The sequence below is a fragment of the Notamacropus eugenii genome, chromosome 1, assembly GCF_028372415.1.
Source record: "Notamacropus eugenii isolate mMacEug1 chromosome 1, mMacEug1.pri_v2, whole genome shotgun sequence".
NCBI lineage: Eukaryota > Metazoa > Chordata > Mammalia > Diprotodontia > Macropodidae > Notamacropus > Notamacropus eugenii.
In genome coordinates, this window is record NC_092872.1 from 196,117,463 (window position 1) to 196,129,860 (window position 12,398).

General features: G+C 42.3%; 1 protein-coding gene across 1 annotated transcript in view; it reads right to left on the reverse strand.

Moving 5' to 3' along the window:
- HSPA12A (heat shock protein family A (Hsp70) member 12A) overlaps positions 1-5,015 on the reverse strand; it is a 99,621-nt gene extending 94,606 nt beyond the window's left edge. The window contains exon 1 of the mRNA XM_072623592.1: positions 3,847-5,015. Coding sequence (XP_072479693.1) covers positions 3,847-3,886 — 40 coding nt within the window. The 5' untranslated portion in view covers positions 3,887-5,015. The remainder of the gene's footprint in view (positions 1-3,846) is intronic.
- Between the last annotated feature and the right edge of the window lie 7,383 nt (positions 5,016-12,398).

Here is a 12,398-nt window from a genome sequence, read left to right on the forward strand (position 1 = left end):
CAATTGGCTTACTTTCTTTCCAACACTTAGCACAACCCTTCCCTAGGCAGTCAGTTTGCTCCCTCACTGCCATGCTTTGTCCCACCTCCCTTTCTTTCCCTCCCACCTTCAACTCACACTGAAAAACTAACCCCTTGCCTAGTAAACTCATCCTTCCGTTGCCCTCAAAATTTATAATTACCATTACACCCTTTCCATTTAACCATCTCAACCCTAGCCCTAGTTGTACAACAGCCTCTAACCTAAAAGTCATTATTAATACCAACTTGATACTTGGTTTGTAAGAGCCATCTTATAAGCCATTTTCTCTGTTCATGCCCAACTACTTTCTTTAGCACTCCGTGTTTCATCCAAACATTCATCCACTCATTCAATAAGCACTTAAGTACTTACTATGAACTCCCTGTGCTATGTACTGAAGGGGAATACAACATAAATAAGAAGGTCCTTGAGGGGCTTACAATCTAGTAGAGAAGAATCATAGACATAAGTAACTTCTACAAACCAGAATATGATAAAGTTCATACAAGGAACACAGAGTGCTAGGAAATCAGATTAGGGAATAAATTGATATCTTTGTGAAGGAGTTTCCTTGAACACCACAAGATATTAAACAATATGAAAAAAAATGCTTGAAGGGTATTATGCATATTCTGGCATGTCTATTTCCTGACTAGTACAGCAGAAAGAACACTGGCTTTGGAGACAAGAGGATCTATATTCAAATCCCATCACTGATGTTTACTACTTGTGTGATATTAGACAAGTCACTTACGTAATTCCTGGGCTTCAGTTTCCTAATCTTCAAAATGAGGAGTTTTAACTAAACAGTCTCAGAGGTGCTTTTTTGATCTATGAGTCTAAGATTTATGATTTAAAGAACTTAAAGGCAGTCAGATAAGATAACATGAGTTCTAAAATGGATGAAATTGAATACTCATTACAAAATTATAAGGAAAAACATCATTATGTATATAACTTACTTAACTTTTATGTCTTTCAATGTCTTTATAAAATTCAACTTTTGTAAAGGAAGACTACAGGCATAACAAAAATTTTTTTCACATATCAAAATTCAGGGTATATGTATGTGATCTCTCAAAAAACAGCTTATTCAGTCAAAAGGAAGTGGGAGGGCAGAATTTACAAACTAACTCTTTAGTGGGTGTTCAGACAAGTACAACTTGGTAGATCGACTCAACTATCTTACTTGCCATTTGTACCTGGGGTTGAAGAATAAATAGAGTAATAAGATTCCCAGAAGAACTCACTTTGAGTTGCCTAAATTCAATTCAACAAGTAATTAAGTCTGTGCAATGCAATTTCTTCCTGGGACCAAATTCCAGTCTGCTCTATGCAAACTGTTTCTCATCAGAGTTGGTGTCGGGATCCTCCCATTCCTACCATGTCAGCTACCGCAATGCTGTGTTACTCTTCCATCTGCAGGAACAATGGGCTGGGGTGGCAGGTGTGAGCGAGCTTGTGCCTGCCATGAGGTGTTATTTATAGATTGAAGGTGTTCTCTGCTGTTAACCAATCATTAAGTCAGGATATTAATCTATTTCCTTCAGTCTCCTATCTCTGTGACAGATTGAGTGCTCCTTGGAGAAGAGCAAAGATGACAGCATTTGGGAGTCTGACAGATTTGTCATTTCACTGGTATCATGTGTCCTTTTAAAGCATAACCACTTCCTAGTTGGATTTTCTTTAAATCACAGTCATTTAATTTCATTATTACAAGGTAACAGACTTGTAATTAACTGTATAAAAATATGCACTATCCCTTCCATGAGGCATCTGGATAGTTATGGTTTTGTTTTTTTTCTCCCCTTTAAAAAAAAAAGAAAGAAAACTGTTAGTCACTTTGCATTTTGGCAGCTCTGTCAAGTCACAGAGAATGATCTCAAGCACGCAATGAAGCTTCTTCACCTGCAAATTGTTTAAAAATTACATGTGCATAAAGGCTAGTATCCATTCCTAGTCTCTGCCCAAGTTTTCCCCAAAAGTAAAATACTTTTCACTTTGAAATAAGTAAGTTGTAAAAAAAGTTCCTAAATCCCACTAAACCCCCCCCCCCCATTTTAATTACCCTCCCCAATAAGATGAGCTGTTCTTCATTAAGAGACAGTACTGGACTTATGATTTAATTGTTACAGAGAACTCCTGAGTGAGGAAACTCCCTTTACCAACCAGGTTTGCACCTTCACTGTAATTTTTAATCCTGAGTGAGCTCTGAGAGGCTAAGTAACTTGTCCAACACAACAAAGCCAGTATATGTCAAAGAGAAGCCTAGAACCCAGTTCTTTCTGGCTTTGAGGCTAGCTCTCCATCTACTACACCAAGAGATCTCTGTCACTGTGTATCGTCCTTTCAAAATGGAAGCCATCTGTCTCTTTTGCTGAATGAGCACTGCAGTCCTGCAACCACTCTAAACCTCCAGCATTCAGCTACATACAAGTTACAGTCCTACCCCCACAGCAAGGACTCCCCTCCCCTGACCCCACACACCTAGAGCACTTATTCAGAAAAAGGTCGTCATTACAATGTTCTCTGAACCACTCAGAACAGATCAGACCCATCTGGAGATAGATCTGTGGTACATTCAAATGGTGCAGGTATATGGGGGAGGATGGAGGAAGGAGGGTAGAGTGAAGGAAGGAGAAAAGAAAGGAAGGAAAGTGTTAGAAATGAAAAAGGGTGTAGGGTAATCCACTTTTTCTTTCACTATTCAGAGCTCTAACATTTCTTGCCTCTGTCCCATGCTCCACTACCCTCCCCTTCTTTTTTTCATCTTCTGGAAAGATGAGTCTGGAGAAAAATGTGTGGCTAAGGGTAACTATTTGCTACAATCTGCTACTTATGCTCGGGAGAGACTATATTATAAGGTCTCTTCTCCAGCAAATTCTTTAGACACTTCCGTGGCTTCCAGGAAGCTAATGAGTCCAGAGGTGCGTGGGGGTGGAGGTGGGTGAAGGGTGGATAAGAGAGCTGCCTTGGACCATGGAAACCGCCTAGTAGGGGAAAGGTGGGTTACTCTCGCTAGTACAGGCAGACATAGAGCCCCAACCCAGGGAGGGCGCGTGGGAACAAAATGAACTTGGGGAGAAGGATGGGGCGCAGGATCTTCCTCCCTCATTTTTTTCCACCTAGATCACTTCGCCTGCTGCATTGCCGGCCTTTGGGAGTCGCGTGTGCTGTGTGCAATCCCGCGGCGTCAGGCAAAGCAGAGTGGAGCAGTGGGGGGCAGGGAGGAGGAGAGCCCGGCGAGGAAGCCCCCTGGGCTCTCGAATGGGAGGAGGGGGGCGGGGTGGGGGACTGCGGTCCCTGCTGCAGAGTCTCCTCCGAAGGGAAGGGAACACGTGACAGATCTGGCCTCTGCTTCCCAGTGCCGGGCTCCCAGATCCCAGCCCCAAAGCTTAGAGAGCCCAAAGACCGACCCGAGCGTCTCCCTTCCCTGCGCCTCTGGCAAGAGCCCTGGGGAACTGGTGGGATAGAGAGGGAGGATCACGGGGGACGTTTCCAAGCTAGTCAGGACTCCAGCCTGAATTAGGGCTAGACTACCCCCTCCCCATCCCCGTCCGCTCCATCTCCAAGCCTCCAACCTGGATAGAAGGATGGAGAGCCCGAGCACTAGGTGGGGGATCCAGGATGCGGAGGCAGGGGATGCTGACAATGCTCCAGCTCCACCCACTACGCCCCTGAGGGCCGGCCGGCCGCCGGCTGCTCCCTCTGTCCCTCCCTCCCTCCCACCCGCCCGCCTGTGTCCTTGCTGCGGCGCTGGCCGAGGTGAGATTCCCGGTGCCCGTCCCTGCCTGGCCAAGTAAGCGAGCGAAGGAGCGAGCTCACCTCTGGGCCCCGCATCGCTCCCGGCTTCCTTCTCCGACATGGTTGCGCCTGACCCGCACAGCCCAGAATGAAAAGCTTCCCAGCCAGCCCCGGCGTTAGTCCGCGGCTTCGCTCCTCGGCTCGCAGCTCACTCTGGGGTCCGAGCCATTGGGCAGTGCGAGGCTCTGACGCGGAGGCGGCGGCTCCTCCTCCCCGCCTCCTTCCTCCTCCTCCTCCTGCCTCCCCCCGCCTCCCGCTCCAGCTCTGGATACTGAAGCCTCTGCGTCGGTCAGAGGAGCGGTCCCCAGAAAGTCCCTGCCTCCCACCTCCCAGTTCTCGGAGCCAGAGGGAAGTCTCAGTGTCTGACCCTGGAGCTTTAGGCCCTTCTTCCCCTCCCCTTGTCCTCCTCTCTGCAGGGCCCCTCCCATTCCAGATTCTTTTTCTCTACGCAGCTCGCCCCGCACCCGGTCCCCACCCCGCGCCCGGTCCTTGATCCAGAGACCCTCTTGGCTAAGATCTGTCTCTGACTCCGGATCCCACCCAAGGCATAGAGTTCCTTAGTGGGTGCAGAGACAGCAATCTGACGGACTTCGTAATTACTGTAGCTTTCTGTTGTCAGAAGCTGAAACTCTTAAAGATAGCTACGCGCTCCGCATTCTGATTCCGGTCAGGAAACCCTGACGCTTGCTATATTAACCCTGACTGCAGTCTCAAGTTCAGTTCCTCCTCAAGCAGTCCCAATTACGTTTTCCCCTCACTTTGGGAACCACAGCCTTGTCAAGAACCAGAAGGCCCTGGCGTTTTAAACCAAACGGCACCCAAAGAGGATATGTCTAATGCAAACCTATGACTTTTGTCGCCAATGAGGGGAAAGAGAAGCATTAAATAAAGAGAAGACAAATACGTAGGAGATAAAAATGCAAAAAAGAAACGGAAATTCAAGCTGCAGATCAAGGTGGGGATAGATCTCAAAGGACCCTTCTAACTTAAGATTCTAAAATTCCGTAGAATGAAAACGTACTTTCTTGAGACCATCGATTATGCAGCTACTTTGAGCCACCCAATAGTCCAGAAATAGAAGCTCTCTCTGAATGTCAAGGCAGTGCCTGCAGTACTCAATCTGGTGCTGGGCTGCCTGAATATAGCTTCGACTGTAGGTGTTGTGAATAATCCAGAATAAAAAAACTCCATAGCAACTGTTTGCCCAAGTTTTCTTGGATGCCGCATGCTACTTTCCATATGTGGGTTCAGATTCGGTCCCTCTTAAAGCTCCAAGAATAATGATAATGGTATTGCCAGGCCTCCGTAATGAATTCATTAATCCACATGAACCATTCCCCCATCCAACTTCTTTACAAACCTAACTGTTGACCCTGTTTTGTACGGATGGACCAGTCACCTTATTAGTTCCTGACCTTTTCTATAACCATCAACCTTTCTGAGGTAAGGTCCAAATAGATGCTTTCTCAGGGTCTTGTTCTTGAATTTTGAACTTGTGGGATACTAGGAATACTTATGGGGCAAGTAAGGCCAGCTGGTGGAAGTGAGAGATCTTTAGCAAGAACCCAGCTTTACCTCTTTGAATTAATGCCTGAAGGAATAGAAGGAATGATTCCCCAAGGTTATAGCCGTAGCCGGAGTATGTGTTCGTCCTTCCTTGCCGAAGACCATGCCATCAGAGAAATAATGACATGACTTGCACTTGACTTTGTTTTGAGTGCGGAAGGTCTGTGCAGGTCACTAGTCTCACTTCTCCTCCAGAGCCATCTGAATCCAGTGGCAAGATATTCATCAGGATGACTTGGAGATGACAAGATGAGGCAATCGGGGTTAAGTGACTTGCCCAAGGTCACACAGCTAGTGAGTGTCAAGTGTCTGAGGTGAGATTTGAACTCAGGTCCTACTGACTCCTGCACTGGTGCTCTATCCACTGCACCACCTAGCTGCCCCTCTGGGGCTGGAGAAATTAAGACTAAATTGCATAGGTCTTTATGCAGTTTTTAATATGGAAAGAGTAGGTGAAGGATAGCTTTCCCGACTTTCTCTTTCTGACTGTGAATCTACTTGTTCTGATCAAGTATCCCTGGATTTGATGTCAGAAAACATTCATTCAAATCTTGCATCTCATTTAATAATTGCATGGTTTCAAACATGGGCCTCAGTTCCTCCTACTGTTAAAAGAGAAAACTGAATATCACCATTTAAGAGGTCCTTTTTGCCAGCTCTAAATCTCTGATCCATGTTTTGTGGGCAAGCCAATGTCCTCCCTTACATACAAAATGGGAACCCATTGCATCTTGTAGCTTTCAGCATCTCTCACAGGAGAAAGTCAGTGGCATCTCTTGATCACTGTTACCTACAGAGTAGTTACCAAAAATCATTCCTTATTGCTGGAGCACCCAGGGTCCTTAGAGACAAGAACTAAAAAAATGTTGAACGAGAAGAGAACAAAGTTGTGAGAATATGGTTGAATATCTGAATGTGACTTAAGGATGAGAAAATGTACAGCAAATGTTGGAGACAGAGCCCTAAAGGGGGAGAGGGATTGGAGTAGAGGAAAAAGAAAGAAAGCCCTTCACTAATGCTCTGTTTTCCCTTTGAAGAGGAAACCTGAGTTTGAAAAAAGTCATTAGATTTTTAGTTAGAGGACCCAGATTCAAATGCTGATGGTGTAGCAGCTAGGTGCATAATCAGGGGTGCTACATTTGGAGGCAGGAAGACCTAATTTCAGATTCCACCCCAGATACATACTACATATGTGACCCTGGGTAAGTTACCTAACTTCTCTCTGCCTCAGTTTCCTTATTTGTAAAATGAGAGCCTATCCTGCAAGAGTGTTGTATGATCAAATGAGATAAACTTTTAACACATATAAACGTTTTTGTTGTTTTACATACTTTAAAGCACTAAATGATGATGATGATGTTTCTTGCAGGTATTTCTGAGAAAAGGAAGCCTTGGAGATTATCTGGCTCAACTCCCTCATTTTCCAGAGGAGGAAAATGAGGCCCAGAGAATTTAAAGGACTTGCCCAAGGTGACACAGCTATTAAGTGTCAGAGCTAAGGGACTCAAACCCATATCTTCTCATTTTGAAGCTGGTACTATTTCTGTTATACCTGGATTAAGTCCTTTAATTTTTCTGAGCCTCAGTTTCCCCACCTGCAGAATCTGGGGTATGACAGACAAGAGCATCCTCACTTCATTATCGAATATTTACTGACTGCCTACTTTGTGCAGAGCCCTCACTTCACTGGACAGTGAGGCCTAGATGATCCCTAGGGTCCCTTTTAGCACTAACATTCTATTATTTTACCCCATAACCAAGCCACATCCCTGTCTGCCTAGCAAAGCCATTTTATATTTGGCAGCTTATAAACGTAGCTGAGATAGGCAGGGCTTGACTCTCAGGGACAGCACATACAAACATAAAGAAAGTCTGTTTGACAGCTGCCTAAATGATGTCCAGCTGGAAATAGTGCTGCCCATCTCCAGTGTGACTCCAGAATACCAGCGGCAGGGTTCCATCCTCACCAAGTGCCTACAACTCGCATTAATGTTAAGAAAAGTATGAGTGAATGGAGGCTGAGAGGTAGGGGATGGGAGTACAATGGATGACCTTTGGTCCTCAGGAGAGTAAGAAATTAACAGCTTCATTTACAGTAAAACAGAAAAGGCAACACCTATTCTGTGTTTGATTTGTAATATGCAGCCTCCATGAATGTCCTCATACATCAAAGCATGTAACTTAACCTTTTATTTTCTCTCTTCATCCTCAGAACTTACCATGGTGCCTTCCCTATAGCAGACAGTTAATAATTGAATTGAATCTCATTTTTTTTTTAAAGCTTCTCTTAAATTGGAGTTGACTCAATGCATTGGGCATGGGAGCAGATGACTCCACCTCACTCTCACTTTTAAACAGTTTCATCCAGAAAGCAGTTAAGGAAACAAAGTACTGAACTACTGGATTCTGTTCTCAGCTCTTCTGTCATGTGACCCTAGGCAAATCACTTCAGTTTTCTGGGTCTTGGTTTTTACTCATAGAAGGAAGATTAGGATACCTGGCCTCCCTATCACAGGGTTATTGTGAAGGTCAAATGAGATAACCCATTTGTGAAACTACCAAGTGCTATGCAGATATGCTGCACCATTATTATGTCCAACAGAACCTCTTCTGGCCAGCTGCTGAGCCACATGTTAACCACCAGGAACCTCAATAGTACCATACTTATCCTGCTGTTAAAGTTCCCTTTACTGCAGCATTAAGTGTAGATCCAATTCTGAATTTCAATAGAGGAAATTTTAGGTTGACTGATACTTCAAAGTGATTTATACTCTGAGATATACAGTACTTGGAGTTCTGCCTATGAACTAAGTATTATGGCAAGTGACCCATTTATAAGAGACCTAATAAAATGAGTTTTACTTTTAATAAAATAAGATTGATTTAACAGGAATGAGATGAGCACAACATGCAAATACAAAAAAACCTTTCAGGGGAAAAAAGCAATAGTTCGTATTTATGTAAAAGTTTAAAGTTGAGAAAGCATTCTTTTAACAACATCTGGGTAAGGTAGGTAATGCTCTTATTCCCATTTTAGAAACTCAGAAACAGGCTACATGTCTGTAAATGGCTTGCTAATTACAGATCAAAATTCTAAAAATAAAAAGAGCAGCTGATAAATTTTTGACTTGTCTGAATGATTGTTTCATTATTCAAAAGCTCGAGCAAGCCATGAAGAAAATAATTCTGAACCTGATGCTGACCACTGTGAAGGTATTGGTTGCCAAAGTATAAATAGAAGGACTCTTGGGAGAAGGAGACCACAGAATCTGACAGTACATGGAAGAGAAGGGAAGGCAATGCATAATCTCACATGTATACTAAATCTGGGGATGGCAGATTTCCAAGAGTTCAGGGAAATAACAGATGCAATCCCATGACCTAAATTTCTTCATGGGAAGTCAATTCCAAAAGATGGGATGCTCTGAAGAATGAAATTCTTGTGGCATAAACAGAAGTTGCTACGATGAGCAACGAGGAGGGGAAACTTTCTAAAGACACTTATGTAGGTAAATGTGAGCTAATCAAACCCACTTGGATTTTTAAAGGCTACATACAGAAGGGAGAAGCAAAAGGAAGGAAAATGGCCCAATATTATAATGTAAGGGATGCTAAAGACCAGCATTAACTTAGGTTGGCAATGAATAGTAAGGACAACAAAAAGGATATTTTTTTCAATTATATTAAGGACAAGAGAAAGATCAAATAAGGCACACTATTGCTGCTTAGAAGGAGTAAATTACAAACTGAAGAGAGAACTTCAATACTTGTTTTTTGCTTTTGTTATTGATGCCACAGAGAATGGTTTTCAGAATGAAAACTATGGAACAAAATTGATCAATAATTGAAACCCATAAGTTAAGAGATGGTAAGAAGGCCCCTAGTCACGCTCAAGAGGACTTCAATAGAGTGGATGAACTACAGTATCAGAACACTACGAAACGTTATTGACATGATTGCTGAGCAATTGTCAATTATCTTTGAAAAATCACAGAGGATAAGAAAATTGCCACAGAACTAGAGATGAGGAAAGAATGCCCTGATGTTCAGAAGGGAGTAGGGGAAAAGTAGATTATTAAACTATAAACTTGTGAGTAAGCTTGACTTTAATTAATAACACAATTGCATAACACACCATTAAAAATGATTAGTAAGAACTTAAAAAGGCAGGGTGAAGCAAAGATCACGAAGAGCTAGTATGGATTCAATCACAAAACATGTCAAACTAATCTTGTTACCTTTTTTTTTAAGTTACCAAACATTTAGATTAGGGGATGCCGTAAATAAATTATATAACAAGACATTTGGCATCTTTTATTGCGGTTGTTGTTCGGTCATTTCAGTCATGCCCAACTCTTTGTGACCCCATTTGGGTTTTTCTTGGCAAAGATACTATAGCGGTTTGCCATTTCCTTCTCCAGCTCATTTTACAGATGAGGAAACTGAGGCAAATAGGGTTAAGTGACTTATCCAGGGTCACTAAGTGTCTAAGGTCAGATTTGAACTTGGGTCTTCCCGACTGCAGACCCAGGCTCTGTCCACTACTATGTCACCTCGCTACCCTTACCTTTTATGGTACCCTTGAGAAAAAGACAGAGAGATATAGACTAGATGACAAGACAGTTAAACGGATGTGGTATCTAGTTGGATGACCAGACCCCCAAAATATTGATTAATAGACCGAGTTAAACCTAGGCGATTTCTAGTGAAGTAATCCAGGAGTCTGTTCTTTGTCCTGTGTTGGTTAATATTATTACCATCCTGAGTGAAAGCATAAATTGGATGTTTATCAAATATTTTGATGAAATAAAGCTGAAATTGATAGCTAACTCAAATAATAAGATTAGGCTCCCAAAATACCTCAAAAATATTATTGGACAAATCCAATAATATTAAATTTACAGGAATAATTGCAAAATTCTTATACTTAGGTTACAATCAATATACAAGTGCAGGATGGTGGAGGTGGGCCCAAACAATGGTGTATATGGAAAAGACTGCAAGGTTTTATTTAGTAGATTAGGAGCTTAATGTGAGTCAACATTGTAGTCCCAAAGTTAACACTACTTTTAAATTGTATTGATAAAAACAGAATGTACAGAATGAGAGAGTTGACACCATTATTGTTGCATTCTGTCTCAGACAAAATCTGTAATGTTGTGTTTAATTATGAGAACCACATTTTAGAGAGGACATGTCAGGTAGTATGCAGAGGATGATGACCAGGAAAATGAGGAGACCCAACACCATGATATTCAAGGGCAAAGGGCAAGGAGAAGATCTGCCCCCCTGCCTCAGCAAAGTTACTATAGTTTCAGATGATGGAGATAATTGGATTGTTGAGGAAACTTAAAAGTTAAAATTTGTTAAAGTAAGAGGCGGCAGTCCAGAAAGAATCCGACTCCTCATCCCTCTTGGAATTGGAGTTGAAAGAAAGGAATGTTTTTCTCTTCCTGGTCCCCACTGATCTGGCCATCTGAGAGGAACTTCAATCATTATAGAATTTATTAATTTAAGAAAGTATACAGCACAGTTGAGGGATAAGAAATGCACACTTCAGTCATGGATAGGCAGCAATCACTTGAAGGCAGAAGCAGCCTCAAGGATGTAATTCCTGGCATCATGTAAGAAAGTTGGCTATGTACTCATGAGACAGCTAGCTCTGACAACAACAGAGTTTGGCTGCAGAGAGGACTGCACCAGGAGAAAAATGACTTCAAGGTCCCATATTATCGAAGGAATGAAAAGTCACCTAGGCAGTAGGCAACTAAGCAGTGAAATGGATAGAGCACTAAGACTGGAGTAAGGAAAACTTGAGTTCAAATTCTTCCTCAAATACTTACTAGCTATATAACCTTGACTAAGTCACCTAACCTTTGTTTGCCTCAGTTTCCTCAACTGTAGAATAAAGATAATAATAGCACCCTCCTTCCAGAGTTGTTGTGGGGATCCAATGAGATAACATGGGTATAGTACAATGTATATAGTAGGCACTATATAAATTTTATCTATCATCCTTATTATTATTGGCCTTGGCCACATGTGTTCCATTAGCATATTAACATATAACATATTAACATATATCCTACCTCACTATCCCTATACTCTGCATTTACTCTTCTGATAGACTCTGCTTATTTATGAAAGAATGCACACCAGGTTTATGGGGGCAGTGCTTTGTAGCTACTGTTTTTACTATGCCATATCAGTAAATGCCTTTGCTAAGAGCTAATTCTATCTACTCCATGATTTTTAATAGGAAGCCTGTAGGAGGGGGCTCCTGAGTTATCAGGAATGGTTATCCAACATGAAAACCTGTGAATTCTTCATTAGGGAAGCAGCCCAAAGGGAATACTACACAAATATTGATTGAAAATATTGGACTGTTTATTCTAAAGAAAACTGAGGGAGAGGCAGGATAATTGTCTCTAAAGGATATGTGATTAGACTACTAGTATGTGACTCTAGAAGGCAAAACTAGAAGCAATGGCCAGAAATTGCAAAGTTGCAGAATTTGAATTCACGTAAGGGACTACTTACAGATAATTATAGCTGCCCAGAAGTAAAATGGACTGCCTCAGCAAGTAGTGAATTCCCCATTGCTGTAGTTCTTCAAGAGGAGAATGAATGAACATTGCTCACACATGCTCTCTGAATGATCAGTGTCCAGGTTCATCTAGGAACAGACAACCTCAAGGACCCTTGCAGTTCTAAGATTCTATGATCCTTTGATGTCCAAAAGCACACAGCTGATAAAAGGCCTTTGACCACCGCAAAGCCAATCCTCTTAACACAATGCTACAGTGCTTCTTAAAATATTTAACACTTCTCAAATTCCCTATAAAATTATGTCACATTTTAAAAATCTCATTTCCAAACCATAATCATCGGGACTAATTTTGCTTCTCCTCTTTCCCTTAATTTGTTGGCCCAAGCCGGTAGGGAGTCAATCTCCAGTTGTCCTGGTCTACATCTGGCCACTGGACTCAGATGGCTCCAAAGGAGAA